The 19,604-nt window shown below is 40.2% G+C and overlaps 1 protein-coding gene across 1 annotated transcript in view; it reads right to left on the reverse strand.

Moving 5' to 3' along the window:
- The window catches only part of RAPGEF5 (Rap guanine nucleotide exchange factor 5), a 225,865-nt gene that overhangs the window by 178,124 nt on the left and 28,137 nt on the right, over positions 1–19,604 (reverse strand). The window contains exons 2-5 of the mRNA XM_042919932.1: positions 9,440–9,490; positions 7,371–7,477; positions 2,380–2,501; positions 522–690 (exon numbers count right to left, since the gene is read on the reverse strand). Coding sequence (XP_042775866.1) covers positions 522–690; positions 2,380–2,501; positions 7,371–7,477; positions 9,440–9,490 — 449 coding nt within the window. The remainder of the gene's footprint in view (positions 1–521; positions 691–2,379; positions 2,502–7,370; positions 7,478–9,439; positions 9,491–19,604) is intronic.

A 19,604-nucleotide genomic window follows, 5' to 3' on the forward strand; every position in this document is an offset into this window, starting at 1 on the left:
ATCACTACTCATATAGTGATGATTAAATCAGACACGGCTCGTGGTACAGCTGGTGAGGCATGAACTTCTGGGATTTGAATACCAGTTCAGTCATTTATTAGCTGGATTTAATTGCCAGCAATTTCTTTTACCTTTCTTTTTTTTTTTAATTTTTTTAAAATGTTTATTTTATTTTTGAGACAATGTGAGAGACAGAGTGCAAGCAGTGGAGGGGCAGAGACAGAGGGAGACACAGAATCCGAAGCAGGCTCCAGGCTCTGAGCTGTCAGCCCAGAGCCCGACGCTGGGCTCGAACTCACGAACCGTGAGATCATGACCGTCGAAGTCAGACGCTTAACCGACTGAGCCACTCAGGCACCCCTCTTTTACCTTTCTGAACTTGCATCTGAGAAATGGGAATGGGACAACTATCTCCTCAAGGAGATAGTGGTCTTCAAGAGCAGGGCACGGTCCCTAGAGACAGTAAACATTCTCTGAATGAGTATAATTTTATAATGGAACAAAAAAGAACATCTACTTACAGCTCACAGATGCCAGCTTTGGCAGGAATGAGAGGCACAAGTTGCAGTAAAAGTTTGACACCATTCTGCCATTCTTCTTCTCTTTCAAATTCACAGTACAAATAGCTACATTCATCAGATGAAAACTGGTAGAAAACATAGGTATCTTGAAAGTATAAATTCTGGTCCACTGTTGGAAACAAAAAAGGGGTGGGTCCGTTTCTCAAAGTATATTATTAAGAGAGTCATAAACCAAATAATAAATTGAAAGCCCTACTAATTATTATGAGAACCCAGGGGAAAGACTATAATTATATATTCTAAGTCCATTCATGTTTACAATCCCACTGAATTAAAGGGGACTTACTGACCAACCCAATTTTTATTACTTGAGGCCTTAGCCAGCATCTTCACATGTATTTTATGACTTATGTGCTTCAGAGACAGGTGAAATCAGTAGCAATTCAAAAAGTGGGGAGAATTTTTTTTTATATGTCCCAAGGCAAACTAATATGTTTAATTACGTTAGTGATATACAAGTGTAACACTATGACAAGTTTCAAACCAGTGGTTCTCAATTGGACGGGGCGGGGGGGGGGGGGGGGGGGGGGGTAAGGACTGTGCCCCCAAGGGACACTTGGCAATGTCTGGAGACATTTTTGGTTGTCATTACTAGAGGGTGCTACTGGCATCTGGTGCTAAACATCCTGTATGTACAAGACAGGCCCCTACAACTAAGAATTATCTAGCAAAAAATATCAATGCCACCAAGGTTGTTTTAAAAGAAATCAAGGACTGATCCAAAAATACATTAACACTTAATTTTTTTTGCTCACCACTAACATGAACCTCACCAGCAAGCAGGTAACATCCTTCAAAGATAGTCACTGATTTTCAATGTGAGAGTATCAGGTGCTAGGTGTTAATAATGCCTTGAAATTACACCCACATCCCCATCTGTACTCCTCTTGCACACTGGCACTTGGGGTATGCCTTTCTCTACCTTACTATGTTCTCTGACCCTCAAGATTTATTACTTAGAGGGAAAAAGGGGCTTCCTAGTGACTAACTAGAACCTTCATGATAGAGCCAAATAAAGAATCTGGATTGCTTGACTTCTAATTCTTCAATTCCCAGGGCTCAATTAGGAAAAGAGATATCTGCCATCTATTTTAGTTGCTAGTTAACATCAATTTTGTGCTCTTTTTAAACAGCTAATTTTCATAGGTCATATCTCTAATTGTTCATGGTTAGTCAATTAAATGGCATACACATTCCACTCATAAAATCAGTTTCTGATAATTATTCTAAGTACACCTAGACAAATCACACATGTAGAGCAACTAAAGATGTCTCTGATTAAAAAAAAAAAATAACAACTGAGGGGCACCTGGGTGGCTCAGTCGGTTAGGTGTCCGACTTTGGCTCACGTCATGATCTTGTGGTTCGTGCTCTGTGCTGACATCTCAGAGCCTGGAGCCTGCTTCAGATTCTGTGTCTCCCTCTCTCTCTGTCCCTCCCCTGCTCACGTTCTCTCTCTCTCTCTCTCTTTCAAGAATAAATAAACATTTAAAATTTAAAAAACAAAACAAAAAAATCTGTGAGGAGCCTTTTGGGTAGAGGAGAAGGTAAGGGAAAAACTCTTACAGGTAGTAGTCTGTGAATCAGCAAGTACCTAATTATTTTTATAAAAGATGTGCAAAATAACCGTCAAAAGATGACTGGTCACTTTTATTTACAAAATATGAGAGAATGCAAACATTTACCTGCAAAAGCAATTTCCATCCAGATTGTAACATCCTCTAGAAAATTCAAGTAAATTTTGTTCTGGTAGCTTAATAAAATAATGCTCTGTGCTTTCAAAACATATGATACTAACCTGATAACATAATTCCCATATCCAGTAGGAGCTGCCAGACCCCTATGGCCATAGATCTGCACTGGACAAAGGGACAGTGTTCTAGAAGCCAGTCTACCAGCTCTGACCCAACACAGCTCCTCCTGAACAAAAGGGAAGCCATTCATGGTTAAGACATTGTTGCAACTCATTTGCCAAATAATTGATATTTAATATCATCCGTTTCATAAACTTTTTTAAACAAGCGACTCAATAATAATGAATCGGCACCTCTTATTCATCTTTCCAATTTCAGCTGAAATATCACGTCCTCAGGAACACTTGGAATCATATCCTCTTATACTCTTGCTTCAATCACCCAACGTTTAGTAATTGTACATCTTTCCAAATGAATACTATCTGCTTTCCTCACTTCAGAATCATTTTCAAGATATCAGCAACTATGTATATACCTCACCGTTAGACCCCAACAATTACAACAGTTCAGATACACAGGTAAGCTCTCAATACACATGTTTGGATAAATGAAGGAATAAATTTAGCAATCCTTTATATAAAGATAATGCTTCTGCCTTGGTAAAACAAGTACCTCAAAAAGTGATGGCGATCAACTTTTGTTCAACTCTTTATAGATTTTTATCTAGTCTTTTTGAGAACCAATTAATTCCAAGATTACTCAAAGTTGGGACCATAGAGAGTGCTAAAGAGTTTTGTTTGCTACTCTACAGATTAAATCCTCAAATTTGTCTCCAAGAACAATAAATATGACCATTAATCTTTTCAATATAGTCTAAGTGATATGGCCATGCAGCCTAGATCACAAACCCATAAACCCAGCTGTGCGTGATAGACTCCACTCACCACATATGCAAAAATATCCTCTGCAATCTGTTTTAAGATCCACAACTGCATTTGAAGAATGCCCCAATCTGGGCACTACAAGCAGTATTTTCATGCCACTTTTCCATCTTTATCAGCCTCAAATGAAAAACCACAAGAAGACAAGTTCCTGAAATATGGTTTTTCATTTGCAAAAATCTCACTGAAAATCATTCTCCCTTAAAAAAAAGTCACCAAGATGTTTCTTTTAAAAAAATGTATCATGAAATGGTTATCTTTATTCAATGTTTGGTATTTAAGAACCAAAACATGTCAATATTTTATTCCTAAAACAGAAACGTATTGCCATGAGATGTTGTATTTTCAGGTGTGAAGGAAAAATAAGCTTTTCTTACTGAGATATTTGGTTTTGGGGTTTTGAGTTTTTTTATGCACAATGTGGGGCTTGAACTCATAACCCCAAATATCAAGTCATAAGCTCTACCAACTGAGCCCCTCTGCTAAGATATTTCAACAAATATCCCAGCTTGGGTAAGTCTAACTTTTTTTTTTTTTGGTAAAGTGCCGCTATATGAAAGGTACTCTAAGGTGATTAGGGCAACACCAGACATGTTCACTTGCAGGTTAGCTTTAAGACATTAGAAAGATTAACTGTCAAATAAATGGATGTTTTCTGAAAAAAGAGAAAACAGATTGCAATAAACTAGGCAATTAGACAAAACAGTCAATATTAACTTCTAATTCTATAAGACACCTTTTATGTTAAAGGCTCAAAGTGTTAATTAATTCCTCAATGCCTCTGTCAATTAGCCAGCATCTTTGGGCTTGTAAAGTACTTTTATCCCAGGGATTTAAACACTGTATTATTGTAATCCTTTTCTCAGAACAATCCAGTTCTCCGTCTGTTCTCCCCTGGAATAGGACACAACCAAACATTTACTAACAAACTAAAGAGGCAACTTGCAAAAAGGTCACTAGGTGGATGAATACGTTTGCTTGCTCGCAGATGATGGGGAAGAAGTTTCTTAGACTGGGGCTTCTCAAAAGTGTGTTTAGAAGCACATGGGGGATTTGGTTAATGTGTAGATTCTGATGCAGTATGGCTGGATGGGGCCCAGGTGATGCTGGGAGCCCCAGTTCCCCAGTTCTACCTTCTCCATGGGAAGGGCTCACTCTGTCTTGGGCAGCGGGGCTGAGTCTATATTCTCAAACAGGATATTGCCATGACAATGCTAGTTAATAAGAGCTCCCCCAACCCCCAGCCAGCAAGCTATGGTTTCAGTTGCCCATGATCCCTTTCTTCTCTACCCCCAACTTTATCAAATTATGTTTCAAATATCCTTCATTAATCCATCTACACCAGGGAACACACCATTAGGGATAGGGATAAACACTATTAACATCACCAAAGCAAACAAAATGAGGTGAGGTGCCCCTGCATTGAACTCCCACTCCCCTGACTTGCTGGCCAGGTCTGCAACAATCCAGATCCCATACCCAAACCTACAGGACTTAGGGGAGAGCAGCGAGGAAAAAAAGGTCTGCATGGAAGGCAGCAATCTCAACACCCGCACCAGTTCTTACTCCAGTCTTGTACTGAATCCAGAAACCGTTGGGGGTACATGTAGATCTAACTACAGTTGCAATACTAGGTGGGAACATTCGATATGGAGGTGATTAGCTATAAGGCCAGTGTGGCTGTTACAACAAAACATTAATTTGACCCATTTCTGGAACTGAAAATTTGATTTCTCCTGGTCTCCTTCTGCCTCCAGTTGCATTTTTAGCAATTAATTCACGGTAATGCAGACAGGACCCTAATCTCAAATGTAAATGGGGTGATGGTATTTAGAGACCTATTTGAAGTCTCAGAAACCAATATGATTTTTCTTAGAGTGCAAAAGCAATAAAAAACATCTCAACATTTTGAAAGTAATTCTCATGTAGTACATGGGGAATACCTTACCTTGATTTACTACCAAATGAAAAGGACTCATCCTAGGCAACCATATTAGCACTTTATCTTTAAACCCAAGGCACAAGAGACTGTTAAAAACTGAGAACAAACTGAGGGTTGATGGGGGGTGGGAGGGAGGGCAGGGTGGGAGGGAGGGCAGGGTGGGTGATGGGTATTGAGGAGGGCACCTTTTGGGATGAGCACTGGGTGTTGTATGGAAACAAATTTGACAGTAAATTTCATATATTAAAAAATAAAAAAAATAAAATAAAAAAAAAAAATAAATAAACCCAAGGCACTAATTAAATCCTTGGTTAATTAAAAATAAGAAGTTCTGGCCCAACCACTGGGAATCTGAAATAGCACAGCACATGCTCTCTCCCCTTTCTACTCCCACTGAACCCTAAATATGTTCAAAGTGGCATGGATGGTTCTTTTCCATGAGCCTTATTAATGTATATCTCCCAATGCTTTTTTCCCTTCTATATCCATGGAGACCACATAAAGAAACTGAGGACAATGACAGATCTTACACATAGCCTTGTGTGGTAGGTAAAATGAATCCTAGGAGCCTGCTTAAGACTAGACCAAAGACTTATCCACCCTGTTTTAGTTTTTAAAAAATGAAAAAAAAAAAAAAATCAGATGGATTTCAAATTGATATCATCATCTGTTAAAAAAAAATTACAAAGGCTCTATGTGAAGTAGTCTAGCCATGACTGCAGCCTCTCTTCCCCCCTGTTGTTGTCTACTTGGCCTGGGCTCTCAGCGAAAAGTTCTCAGACCTTGGACTATGAATTCCTTATAGGGGGGAGGGGAAGCTTTTTTCAATAGGTTCATGAGTCCATATACACAACATGTTATGTCAACAGAACACATCATGTCTAATGTGGGTCATGTTTTTCAAGACCTATGTATATACTAATGTGGTTAATTAAATATGGGATTTTAAAGTAATAATTCATTATAGTTTTCCCACCCTCCCTCCTACCCTTGTCAATGGTGCCTCAGAAAACAGTTTCTGCCAAGTGTTTGATTAGAAAGAAGTTGGTAGCATGGGATAGTTAGTGACTAGAAAAGAACATGAAGGAACTATCTAAGGTGTGGATAATAGTTACATAGGTGTATATAATAATTAACGATTCTCAAGCTGTACCCTTAAGAATTGTGCATTTTCAGTCATGTCTCAATAAAATGGGAGTCTTCTTACTCAAACAGGTCGAGAATCACTATCCCCCAAACCCATGCCATGATGAAATTTTTCTCAACTGTGACAAATGGAAAAAACAGGAATATTACAATGAATTTGTGATAAAGCTGAGTTAACTTAAAGAAATATCCTTTTTCTGAGGATCTTTCCTACTTTTTTTTGGTAACATTTTTTATGAGTACTCTTCCTGTTCTTTGTGGTATATTGCAATCTTTTCAGTAAGAAAAAATAATGGTAATAAATGCCACAGTTTTCTCTTTTTGTTCAATTTTTATCATTTTAATTTGGTATTGTTTGATATGGCTTAATACCTTTACTTGACAAAATAAAAAGCTGACAATTTACTTTTGTTTTTTCTTCAAATGGCTCCATGAATGAAAACGTGTTCTAAACTTACTAAGCGACCATTCTTAGTCCAGCTGCTTTAAAACTGACCATTAGCCCATCTATTTACTCTCATACCCCCACCCCCTTATTCACAAGCCAAGGCAGAGAAATGCCAGCTCTTTGGACCCGCCCTTCCCCCTCCTTGCAGGGCCTGAGGAGGGGCTCATCCTCACCTGGCAACTTAGAGCACAAGTTCCCCTCTCCCATGGGCCCCCAACAAGTCCTCAAAGAGCCTTGGTAAGGTTCCTGAAGCGGGGGCCTATATTTACTGAAGTCGCATTATAGCACGTGCCCAATAAAAATCTTATAAAACATCACATTTCAGAGGAAGCAGAGCAGAGAGTCTCTGAGGAACTCATCCACACCTGCTGCTGGAGATTCCACACCCTAACTTCAGAACCAGGAGTCTCCTGTCAGCAAATACTCAGCTGAATTTAACTAAAAGAAAAACCACCACCAGTACCCCAAACGGACACTTCAAACAAACCCTCCCAGCACTGATATAGCCCATCTCTCTGTAATCAACTTTACCATTTTATCACATTTTTGGGTTTTTTGTTTTTGTTTTTTTTTCTCCTCAAGGAGAATTTCTGACAAGGTGTTAGAAAACTGTGTTACCTGTAAAATCCCTTGAGGTTCACTCTGTCTTTTATCAGGTCAGCAGCCTGAACAATAATAATATTCCTCAATGCTCTTCCCGCACAAGAAGAATTCTCTCCATAAATCTAAAATGGAAAAGGACAAATATTCTCTGTAGATTCAGAATAATATAATTTGTGAGCTGCCAACAGCATACTATACATGAAAGAAAATCATGACCACCTCCCTAAGTTCAAAACATTTTAGCCTACGTAGCTACAAACAACTGCCTGTTTTATTTTTGCAATTGGTCCACTTGTGCTATTAAAGCTACAATAACTATTTTCCAAATGCTAAACTGCTTTAGCCATGAATCATCTTTTATATGAAGTTTCCAGAGCAAATCAATTTTTTTAAAAAAACACTGTTTCTATTAATACAGCAAATGGAAGAATATTTATAACATATGACTCTGCCATATTGATAATGCATTCATGTAAAAGTCTTGGAAGAGAGGATAGTAATTTTTTCCTATCTGGTGAACATCTCACACTGTGACACAATGCGATAGGGCTACGGTCTGCTTTGCTTTTAAGCTTCACTCAGCTTCAGAGCTCATAGTTAATTCCAAGCATTCTGGTTTCACCTACTTCGTGATTCCACCTAGCTGATGAAAATTTTATTTAACTTCCTTTTGAATCTCCTAACACATCCGTATGTATTTCCGATTCTGGGAGGTTGAAGGAGGCTATTTCTCAGATCTAGAGAGCTCTACGTCCTACTTTATATACCTACCTTCTTTCTCTGTAATTGGCACCTTCCTCCATAGTACAATGCTACCTCACAAAAGAAGTAAAAATGAACAGTCTTCATAAGTAAAGGTTCTTGAAAATCAATGTATACTGGGGATGTGTGCTTACATGTGTTTACTTGTTTCTTGGTGAACTCTTTCTGCACCTACACAATTGTACATCTATAAAATATTTTATATCTTCTCTTGAAGCAAACTGATGGATAATATATTGACTATGTCTTGACAGGGAACACTTCAACCCCATCTTATGCTTCTCTAGTATTCCTATTATCACCTCCCAAATACAGCCTGATGACAAAGTGAGAATGGCAGGAAGTTATTTATTTTTAACATGTTAAAACTGTATATTAAAAAACAAACAAAAAAACACGTGAAAACTCTACACCAAGTCAGATGACAGACAGTACTTCCCTAAAAGAGAAGTCAGCTGACACTTGATGGGTCCTGACAAGGTACCAGTATTCATTCACTCAGTCATTCAAAAAACATTTGATGAGCAGCTACCAGGCCCCATTCTAGAAGCTGTGGATATAGTAGTGAACAAGGCCCAAAAGTTCCAGACCTCACAATGATCACAAGTCTCTTGTTACTCTTAAACAACAAAAAACAGGGGCGCCTAGGTGGCTCGGTCGGTTGAGTGTCCGACTTCGGCTCAGGTCATGGTCTTGCGGTCTGTGAGTTTGAGCCCCACATCGGGGCTCTGTGCTGACAGCTCAGAGCCTGGAGCCTGATTCAGATTCTGTGTCTCCCTCTCTCTCTGCCCTTCCCCTGCTCATGCTCTTTCTCTCTCTCTGCCAAAAATAAATAAACATTACAAAAAGAAAAATTTCTTTAAAACAAAAAACAAAACAAAACAAAAAACCTCTGCCAACCGATTTTTAAATGTAACACAATGAAGTCTTCCCCATCTTTTTCCAATGAGCATACGGAGATATTATATTATTAGATAACTATAAAGACAATCCCCTTTTACACAAAGGTTTTAGTGTACAATAGACACACGGTATTTTTAAAATAGCGGATATCAACACAACAAATTGAAAAATATATATTATGTATTAACTCTGCATTTATGTAAGGACTTGGAAGATGGGAAAATACTTTTTTCCTATCTGGTGAACATCTTGCACCATGCCACAATTATCAGAGCATCTCAAACACCTTCAGTTGTGTCATCCCCAGGTGAGGAAGACGGCCTGCCCAGGAGCAAAGCCAAGGGCTGTACCTAGAAGAGTCTACACCAGGATTTATAAATCATCGTTTCAGAAAATGCAGTAAGAGAAAAGAATCATACCTGGGAAGGAGTGTGCTCAAGGTATGGATTGGAAATTCTTCTCGATAGAGTCTATTTTGAAAGAAAGAAAAGGAAAAACAATTAGAACCAAACAAATCTTTGTACTGTAAGAGACTATGTCTGCAACATGGCAGGCCCAGCAGTTGTCCAAGCCAAAAAACGTGTTTAAATCTCAAGTCATAGGCCATAGAGGATTAACGTCTTTATTCTCATTCAGTGTAACCATCTGGTCGGCATTCATTCAAATGGGACAGATTATTCCATTTGAATAGCATCTCATCTAACTTTAAGAAGCACATTAAAAAGACTGGGATGTTTTCATACTTGTCGTTTAATCTCCATGTGATATTGATTCTGTTTCTCCTTTCCTTTTCATTTCCTCTTTCACCCGCTCACTCAGACGTTCACCACTATACATCTGAACTGCTGCCTCAGCTTCTCAGTGGCTCTCCCTGCCCTCTGGTCATGCCCCCGCAGGCCATCCTGCAAACCTCAACTCTACAAATGCCCCCAAGTTGCCCCCTTGACTTACAGTGCATCTCTAACTGCTTATGTGAGTTAATCCAAACCAGCACAGTCTGCCTCCAACAGGTTTCTCCTTCCACCTCCCTCCACGACAAGACCCACTCATCAGGAGAGGCCCCCATTCCTACTTGCCTGGGCTCACACCATTCTCCACATTACAGAGTCCTCCACCTTCTTGACACTTCCCTGGATCCCACTGGACTTAGTCTTTTTTTTTTTTTTAATGTTTACTTATTTATTTTGAGAGAGAGAGATAGAGAGCAAATGGGAGAGGGGCAGAGAGAGACAGACAGAATTGCCAGCACACTCAGCGCTGTCAGTGCAGAGCCCGATGTGATCTCATGAACCATGAGATCATGACCTAAGCTGAAATCAAGAGGTGGACACTCAACCAACTTAGCCACCCAGTGCCCTTTTTTTCCCCACCTGACTCTGAAGTCCAGGTTTCGTGCAGTCACCTCCTGGGTGAAGCGCCTCCCCCTGTCCCAGTCCACTGGGGTTTGTCCCTCTTCACAGCTCTGCTTCTCTCTACTAGTCATGTGGCAGCTCCTGGATGCTCTGGGCTGTTGGCTGTCGTTCTCTGTGTGCATTTGCCTAACTCATCCTTAAGCTCCTTGAGGGAGTGCTGGCAGTTTATAGGGCTTTGCTTTCACAGCACTAGCACACAACCTTGCACACAAATCAATCATTTCTTTCGAGATATTTACATCTATTAAGTATCTGCTGAATGATTTGAATGGTGGGAGCTAATTTTTCCTACCTAACAATCCAGTAAGCCGCACCATCACCCACATATGCTTCAGCACAATAGAAAACTATTATCATTTCCTATTGTGGTAGGAGAAAAAGAACAGAGCAACTAACATTTACTGAGCTCCCAACCTATGTTTAAAAGCTCTTTACACCTCTATTCCAAGGCTTGCTGCCTTTTCAGATCCCATAGTCTTTAGTCTGCCGCCTCCAGTTCTCAGGATCATTTGCTAAATTACAAAACATTCCCTGCCAGTCATGGTTTTCCAGCATCCAAACCTTCCACCAAGCCTTAACCTAAGACAGAATTCCCATTCTGCATCTTCCCCACTGCACATGCCTCCCATATTACTTATCTTAATTAAACTGAAATGAATATATAGACTCTATTCAGAAATGCGAATCGGTATATTCTGCTAAAGATTTGCTGTGGCTTCAAAGGAAAGGAAATTCACAAAGGTAGATAGGCCATTTTTAATCCCTAGGTCTTAAAATAAAACATCCACCCACCCCTTCTGGTGTCGTCTATACACGCTCCAAATCAGCCCTTCTCAGGCCTTCTGTCGTCTGGGCCTACGTAATATATTCACTTATTGAAATACCAAACAATTTAAAATTTGCATATGCACTAGCTTTATCATTTCAAGATGAATCATCATAAGTGATTTTTTCTTTTCCCCCTTAAACAGACTTTTAAAAATCAATCTGGCAGGCCAGGACTGACAGTCTTTGTTACTCATCTAATTGCCTGAATCAGCTCAGAAAAGCAACTACTTCACATGATTTAGTTTTTAAAAAAAGAAAGAAAGAAAGAAAGCTTTTAGGTAGAAACAGGTTCTCAAGAGCTAGGTAGGGACACATTCAGAGGAGAAAGCAAACCACTTCCTTTCTTTCAGCTGCCAACCTAAATCTGGCGTCTCAACACTAGTGTTACACTCACACAATTCTACTTCACAGAAACTTCCCTGTGGATGGCTGGTTTCAAAAGATTGGTAAGGTGAGTAAATAAAGCCAGGAGATTCTTCCATGCTGACTAGATAACAGTAACAGATAAGCTACTAGTCCACAGGGAATCGACAAGAGCAACTTAACAAGAACTGCCTTTTCCAGAACACAATACCTACATTTGTTGTCAGCAACTCCTATGAAGCACTCTCTTAACTGGTCCCAGGAGGGCTTTGTTTCATTAAAGCTCTGAGAAAGCTGTTCTCAAACTCAGCTGGGCTCCAGGAAACCACAGAGCTCCTCATAACACTCTAAAGTTCTGAGGTGTTCAACTTAAAACAACTACCATAACTCTGTACTTCAGAGACCACTTTTTGTCAGTTGCTGGTATTGACCCAAAATAACAAGTGTCAAAGACCCGTAGAAAAAAAAACATGGAATAGTCTATCCATTACCTCATTAAAAAAAAATTTTTTTTTTTAATGCTTATTTATTTTCGAGAGAGAGGCAGAGCATGAGCAGGGTAGGGGCAGAGACAGACATAGAACACGACACAGGGCTCGAACACAGGGACCATGAGATCATGACCTGAGCTGAAGTTGGATGCTTAACCAACTGAGCCACCCAGGTACCCCTCCATCACCTCGTTTTTAAGAGGTATTGGGAAATGATGTAATTTTATCAGAGGAATGGTGGGGGCAACTTCTAGGAATCTGAGCATCACTGCTCTAAATCACCTCGTGGATTTCTCTCCAACATTTACCTGAAAGAGTATCTGTCACAAGAACACCCTTAAAACTGCACCCCTCTCCATTTCGATATTCTTTGCCTAATATACCATCAGCTGTTTTCATTCCATCTTTGAATCCCTTGGTTTTATTTCTCCTCTCAGAGTTCCAGGGCTTTATCGGACCCTTCCTGTGGCAACTAACTTCCATTCATTTCTCATTTACAAAGCACCTACTGAGCTCCTTGCCAGGCATTGTGGGAGCTTCCACAAACATACACATGTACATGATATGATTCCTGATCTAGAAATCCACTTACCAGAACACACAAGACCTAAAGAATACTTTAAACCCATAAATTCTTTTCCTTGATCCTGATTTCCTCATCAACTTACTCTATAATCTTGGATGGATGGTCCCATTGATACAGAGGGTCCTCTTTTAAATGGCCCTCTCTTGGGGCACGTGGGTGGCTCAGTCAGTTAAGCATCTGACTCTTGAGTTAGGGTCATGTCATGATCTCACCATTGTCACACTGAGCCCCACGTTGGGCTCTGCACTGGTCATGGAGCCTGCTTAAGATTCTCTCTCTCTCTCTCTCTCTCTCTCTCTCTCTGTCTCCCTCTCCCCTGCTTGTGTGCACATGCTCTCTAAATATATAAACAAATAAATAAATAATAAATAAATAAAATTAGATTTTAATTCAAATTTATTTCTTCTCCTTCCCACTTTAGTGAACCATGGAAAATGATTCCCTAAATGATTCCAGGCAGATACTTTTCATATTTTAAACATGTATTAGAAAACTGCAACCCTTTAATATTCACAAATGAATTTCTACTAAAAAAATAATGGCATAACTCAAAAGGGTAATTGGTTAGCTATCATGTATTACCTTCATTTTTTTTCAAGATAGGTGTTCACTAAAGTTAAAGTATAATGGCCCAAAATGCTGAGTCTGAACCAAGGACAGAACTCATTCCAGAGTCAGTGAAAATATCTTACTATACTGTATGATAGACTTACAGCACATTTTTTTTTTATCATCTCTTAAATGATATGCCTTAAAACTCTTAGATTGAGTTGAAGTGCTTAGGTGACCAAGGTGAGAGAGAAAAGAAACGAGAAAGAGTGAATCATTTCAATCCCCACAGAAGCACGACCTGCTCTATTTCAAAGAGGAACGATTAAGAGCTAACAATGTATTAATGCCTTGAGAATTCAGTTCCTGACATAAGTTTCTGTCACCTTCAACCATTGTCTTTTCCCTATTCTGGGTGATCAAGTAGAGGATGAAGACATCAAAGTGGAATGAGCACACTTACATTACTTAACAATCCTAGGAAACCGAAAAGCTTCCTAAGTTACTGGAGGGTCCCTACGTTAAGAGACTACTAGTGACTGAAACAACCAGAGCTGTGACTTAGCAGGCTGTCCAGTAGAGTTCTAAGACTGTGGGTCCTTTTTAAGCCCCAGGGTAACAATTCCAGGTCAATCAAAGCCCGATCAAGGTAAAAGGGACAGAACTCCAGCCAGTATGTGGGCTTGAGAATTACACAGCATCACAAGTTAGGCATTATGCAAGCTGGAGACACGAGCCGATTGCTGAAAGGGAAGCATGGGGAGGGCCCAACACCATCCCTCTGCAAGCTCTGGTCAAGGGTCAGGTCCACAACCATTTCTTCAGGGCTCCAAGGGGTGTGCTCCCACCAGTCATTTACAGCCACAAAGGCCATTTGTAATAGCACCTTCTCAACACAGTCAATAATGTTTTCAAAACTGTATTATTCCACAAGGCCCCGTGAGGTGTTAAGAAAGCAGGGTGAAAGGAAAAGTGACGGAAACACTGAGCACCTCCTTTGTCTTGAGCTCTTTCCCTTAATAGTAACTGCACCCACCTATTCACGTTTTTTACAGAAAAGAGGCCTGGCAGAGAAACTAAGAAATTTACTTCAAGTCCCAGAGCTGGAAAGTTAGAGTCAGGACTGAAACAAAAGTGACTGACTCCAAAGCCACCACTCTGCTATAATATGCTTCATGCTATTCAATAGTAATTGAGTTTCTACCAAATGCTAGACATTGTGCTAAGTATTTTACATGCAACATACCACTTAATCCATGAAAAACTATGAGGTAGATACTATTAATTCTATTTTGCAGATGAAAGAACTACTCTTAAAGAGGTTAAGAAATTTACCCAAGTTTGTAGCCCACACCCCTCTGTAGTCACTGCTCCATAGGTGTCTCTTATAACATAGACTGTGATGATTCAAAATTCACATGACAAATGAGTGCATCTCACTGCATTTAGAAATCACACATAGCACTAGATCCAATGGTTCTCAACTCTGGATGTCTACCAGAGCCATCTGAGAAACTAAAGAGAAAAATGAATCAGGTGTTCATGTCCCACCGCAGACCACAGAATTAGAACCTCTAGAAGCCGGACCTGGGTGGTTTTTGCCAAGCTCCCCAGGTGGTTCTATTGTGCAACCACTGTGCAAATGAGTGGCTAGAATTGGCGATGTGAACCTCTCACCATGTACTTCAACTATGAGACTTGGAGCACTCTTCAAACATCACCTCCCTCGCAGGCCCGGCTGAGTTTAGAACATAACAGAAGTACAAGTCTTTTGACCAACAGCACAGGCATCTCTGGGTGAGCTTCTCTGTCTGGCTCATGTAAAAACAAAGAGCAAGTGTTTCTGGAAATACCACCTTGTACCCGTTTGTGTTATGTGTGTTATATATACCCCATCTCAGACACAGCCCTGAGCCAAGTTACCTTCATGGCTGCAGAAAAGTGCAGGACCTACACCCCTTCTGAAAAGGCATACCCTTTAAATGGCATCTGTAGCATTACACTTAATTTCTACTTCCCATTATTAAAGGACTCTCTTCTAGTGTAAACATGTTTGCCCCACTTAAAACCTGAAGGAGAAAATTAAAGTGGGTTCTAGGAATACTTATAAATATTTCAAAATCTTGCCTGCCTAGGGAAATAAATCAGCAAGAACCAGCAGCTTCTGGGAAAACATACACAATAGGTGCAACAGAAACAAACCCTAATGTGTCATCAACTTGGTTTTTATTCAGTTCTTGGGAAAATCTTTCTTCTTGCTGCATTTACAAGCAAGGGAATAGTTCTACCTAACACGGTGAGCTTTGGTTAATGCAATCACAGAAAAGCCTTTAAAATTTAGGAATCAAGTTCCTAACGATTTTGGAACAGTTAAGTTAGCAAGCTTACTTATCTCCACTTGTTACTGAATTCCCTTCGTGCACTAACATCAACCCCCTGAGTCACATCTGGACTCCAAGATGAACCCTTTCCCCAGCAGCCAACATGAAGACACTCCCACGAAGACAACAGGAGCAGCAAGATAATCAAAGTGTTGCATTATAACCCGCAGAATAAATACCCACGAGTCCATATGGATATAAATGATTGAGTAAACAAATGTTGAGTCAAGAGGGGTGGAGGGAGTGTGGACAGTCTTCCTTACAGAATAACTCCAATTGCTAGATTCAATAAGAGGAAAACAAAATCACCATTAGGCAAATACCACAGTACTGAATGTTGCAGAAAAGAAAGAAATCGGTGGATGCCAAAATTAGTGGACACAAGTGTGATATACAGGCTGTCTGCAAAGTGTCAAAGTGGCTTCTCACAAGACACTAATGAGTATGGAGCAAAAAAAAGAGTAACTTTTCAGGAGCATAGCAGACCTGACCCAAATTTATAAAAGTTATCACCAATCATGAGACATATTGACATCATTTGCCTGCTGAAAGGATACACTGAGGAAGGTATTTTTATGACATTTTTGTAAAACCGCATACCTGAATTCAATGTGAAAACAACTCCAAATTGAGGGACACTCTTCAATTTAAGACTGTAATTCCACAAAAATTGTCAAAACTATCAAAGACCAAGAAATACTGAGGGACTCTCCCAGGTTGGAGGAGACCAAAGGAAATACAACCAAAGGCCATGTGTGATCTTGCACTAGGATAAGGACCATGGCTGGACAACTGGAGACCAAAATGAGGTCTATTTTGAGTTAATTGACTAGGAATGCTGGTTTTGCCAAAAGTACTATGGTTACATAAAATGTTAACATTTGGGGAAGCTGGATGAAGGTTATAAGAGAACTCTTTACACTATTTGTAGAAATTCTGAGTCTGAAATCATTTCAAAAGGAAAAGTTAAGAAAAAAAAAGTAATGGCCTTCTTCCTTCCCACAAATAAAGTTTCAAAAAACAATCCAATATTATTTTAAAATCAAGCTTCTATGTCTTTGCTAAATGCTATATGGCCTTACCACCGATTATCTCAGGCTGCACAACAGAATGACCCTACCTGTCTCCCTGCCAACTTGGACCCCTAGCACCTTCACACAAATCAGATTTGTCTCCCTAAAACATCTTGCTTATCACCTTATCTTTACTAAATACTTATTTAAAATCCACATCTTACTCTCCCTGAGTGTTCAAGCAGTGGATACCATCGACGGTACCCTGCCGCACTTCTCCCCTACAAACCCTCTGCTCTAGCCAGGCCCACCATACGATTTTTACTCTGCCAACTGTGCACATTCTCACTTTTGTGTCTAAGCCCTTGCCATGACCTCTCCTCCCCGCATTTCTCTGCATTTCCACACCTTGCTCTTCCTGTGAGCCACACAAATGCCGGAGGAAGCCCATGTAAGCCCCGAGCCTCCCATGACTAATCTCTTTCCCAAACCTTTTAACACTTGTCTTTAGCTGCCACTAGATACATTGCCTCCTGCCTCCATTTGTAGAGGTCTCCCATCTCTTCTCAACCAGCCTTGCAACCCCCAGTACTTACTTAACCCTTCTGTAAATCAAGTCCTTTCCACAGTGTGTCGCAGGGGCTGACCACCCAGTAGTGGCTCTTCCCCTGGTCACCGTACCTGCTGTTCCAGAATCTCAAGCCAAGTGCTAAATGTGCTATTACCACCTTCAAATCTATGAAACCCATGGCCACCTCTGCCATGCCACTGCCACCAACCTTCCTTTCTCTTCTCAATTCTGTTTTAAGTGGTTTACTATGCAGCAAGAGTATATACAGTGTGTGTGTGTATGTATTAATGTTTACTTTTGAGGGAGAGAGAGTGTGAGCACGAGCGGCAGAGGGGCAGAGAGAGAGGGGGACACAGAATCTGATGCAGGCTCCAGGCTCTGAACTGTCCCCACAGAGCCCCATGAACCCAAGAACCGTGAGATCAAGACCTAAGCCTTAGTCAGATGCTCAACTGATTGAGCCACCCAGGAGCCTCCAGAGTATACTTCTATAGACTGGATTCTTTATGTGCTTGTTTTAAAACTTAAAAATACACTGGAACACCAATTATTTCTTTGTAGTGAAAAACAATGCCATTAAGTCACTTTGTGTGGGGTCTTCAAGAGGAAAAAATGTTCAGTTTTCTTTTACTATGTTACTGGCAAGTCAGAAATGTGCGAAAGAAATACACCTTGGAGCAACCACCTTTCTTTCCCTCTTTGGGAATAAATTGGTCTCTCAGAGGTTTCTTGTTAATTCACACACGAAGTTTTGAAAGCTACAAAGTAATAAAGGTGATTATGTAGTCTTCTGGCGGAAGGGCAATTTCGAAAACCTAGTCTTCTAGTTTTTCTTTCTCAGTTACTCATACAAAACACACCAAAACCCTCAGAACTAAAGCACCAGAAAAGACATCCTGAGGTCACCTGGCCTATTCCACAGCTTTCGTCTATACTATGAATCAGGTGGGAATCTGGATCAGGAATCCAGAAACTACAGCCCGCAGACCAAACCCAGCTGCCACCTGTTTTTCATAAAGTTTTATTGGAACACAGCTGTGCCTATTTGTTTATATACAGTCTCCTGCCATTTTCCTGCCCAAAATATTTACTATGTAGCGCTTCACAAAAAAATGCAGCTCTACATTATCCAGTTTTGCAGAGCAGGAAGTGCACTATAAAATCCCCAGCAACACATTCCCGTGCTTAATTAGTTATTGGTAAGAATTGGTTTTCATCTGGAACCACATTATCTCCTGCTGCAGTTGAAGATTATTTCCTCCAAAAATGTTTAAGGCACATTTCCATCTTCACTTACATGTTACATAAAAGCAAGAAATAGGTCAACACAACTTTTGGCTCCCAAGATTAAAACAAACAAAAAAGGAGCAATTAGTTTCATGATCTCCATTTTTAAAAAAATTTTATTTTTGAGAGAGAGCAAGAGCGCGTGCGTGAGCAAGCAGGGGAGGGCAGAGAGAGAGAAAGAGGGAGACACAGAATCTGAAGCAGACTCCAGACTCTGAGCTGTCAGCACAGAGCCTGATGAGGGGCTCGAAGTCACAGATGGCGAGATCATGACCTGAGAGAAAGTGAGATGCTTAACCGCTTAACCGACTGAGCCACCAGGCACCCCTGACGAATTCCATTTAAATTAGGAACTTCCTATCTATACCATAATGTAGACAAGCCTAGACTACACAAGCCTGATGTCAAGGGTCAAATATACAAACGTTCTAGTAAATACAAGAATATCTCGCTTCAAACATCTGAACTTTGCAGAGTCGTCTCTCTGCTTGGAATGACTTCCTCATACATTTCAATTTTCATAGAGTTTATGTTAAAATGTATTTATATGCTTAAAAACTCCCCTGTTAGAACTTCTTATGTACTTCCAAAGTACTTTAGATTCCAGATATTTATATTTGGATTCCCCCTAATTTATTATTAGAATCTTAAAGGTAAGGCCTATATTCTGCTCATGTATATAAACATCCACGGTATCAAACATGATTGTGTACAGTTAATTCTCACTGAATGCTTGTCAAGGAAAAACAAATCCAGCTCTTTAAATGCTTTCCTCAACTCTTCTCACCGTTTAGAGTTTATAGCTCCTTCCTCCAGGCCCTGCACCTTCTCCTGGGAGGCAGCCTTATGTGGTGGTTACAAGCAGAGCTCTGAATTTATAGGACTTAGATTCAAAGCCCATCTGTATTATGTGTCCTTGAACAAGTTATTTAACCTCTGCCTCTCTCACCACCTGTTTAAATGGGAGAAATACAATCTACTCAGAAGGTTGCTGTAAGAATTAAATGACTTAAAACAATGGTTCTCAAACTTCATGCATCTGGAGGGCTTATGCAACCAGACTGCTGGGCCTCATCCTCAGAAGTTTTGGGTTCAGTGGGGTG

This window comes from Panthera leo, chromosome A2, assembly GCF_018350215.1.
Source record: "Panthera leo isolate Ple1 chromosome A2, P.leo_Ple1_pat1.1, whole genome shotgun sequence".
Lineage (NCBI taxonomy): Eukaryota > Metazoa > Chordata > Mammalia > Carnivora > Felidae > Panthera > Panthera leo.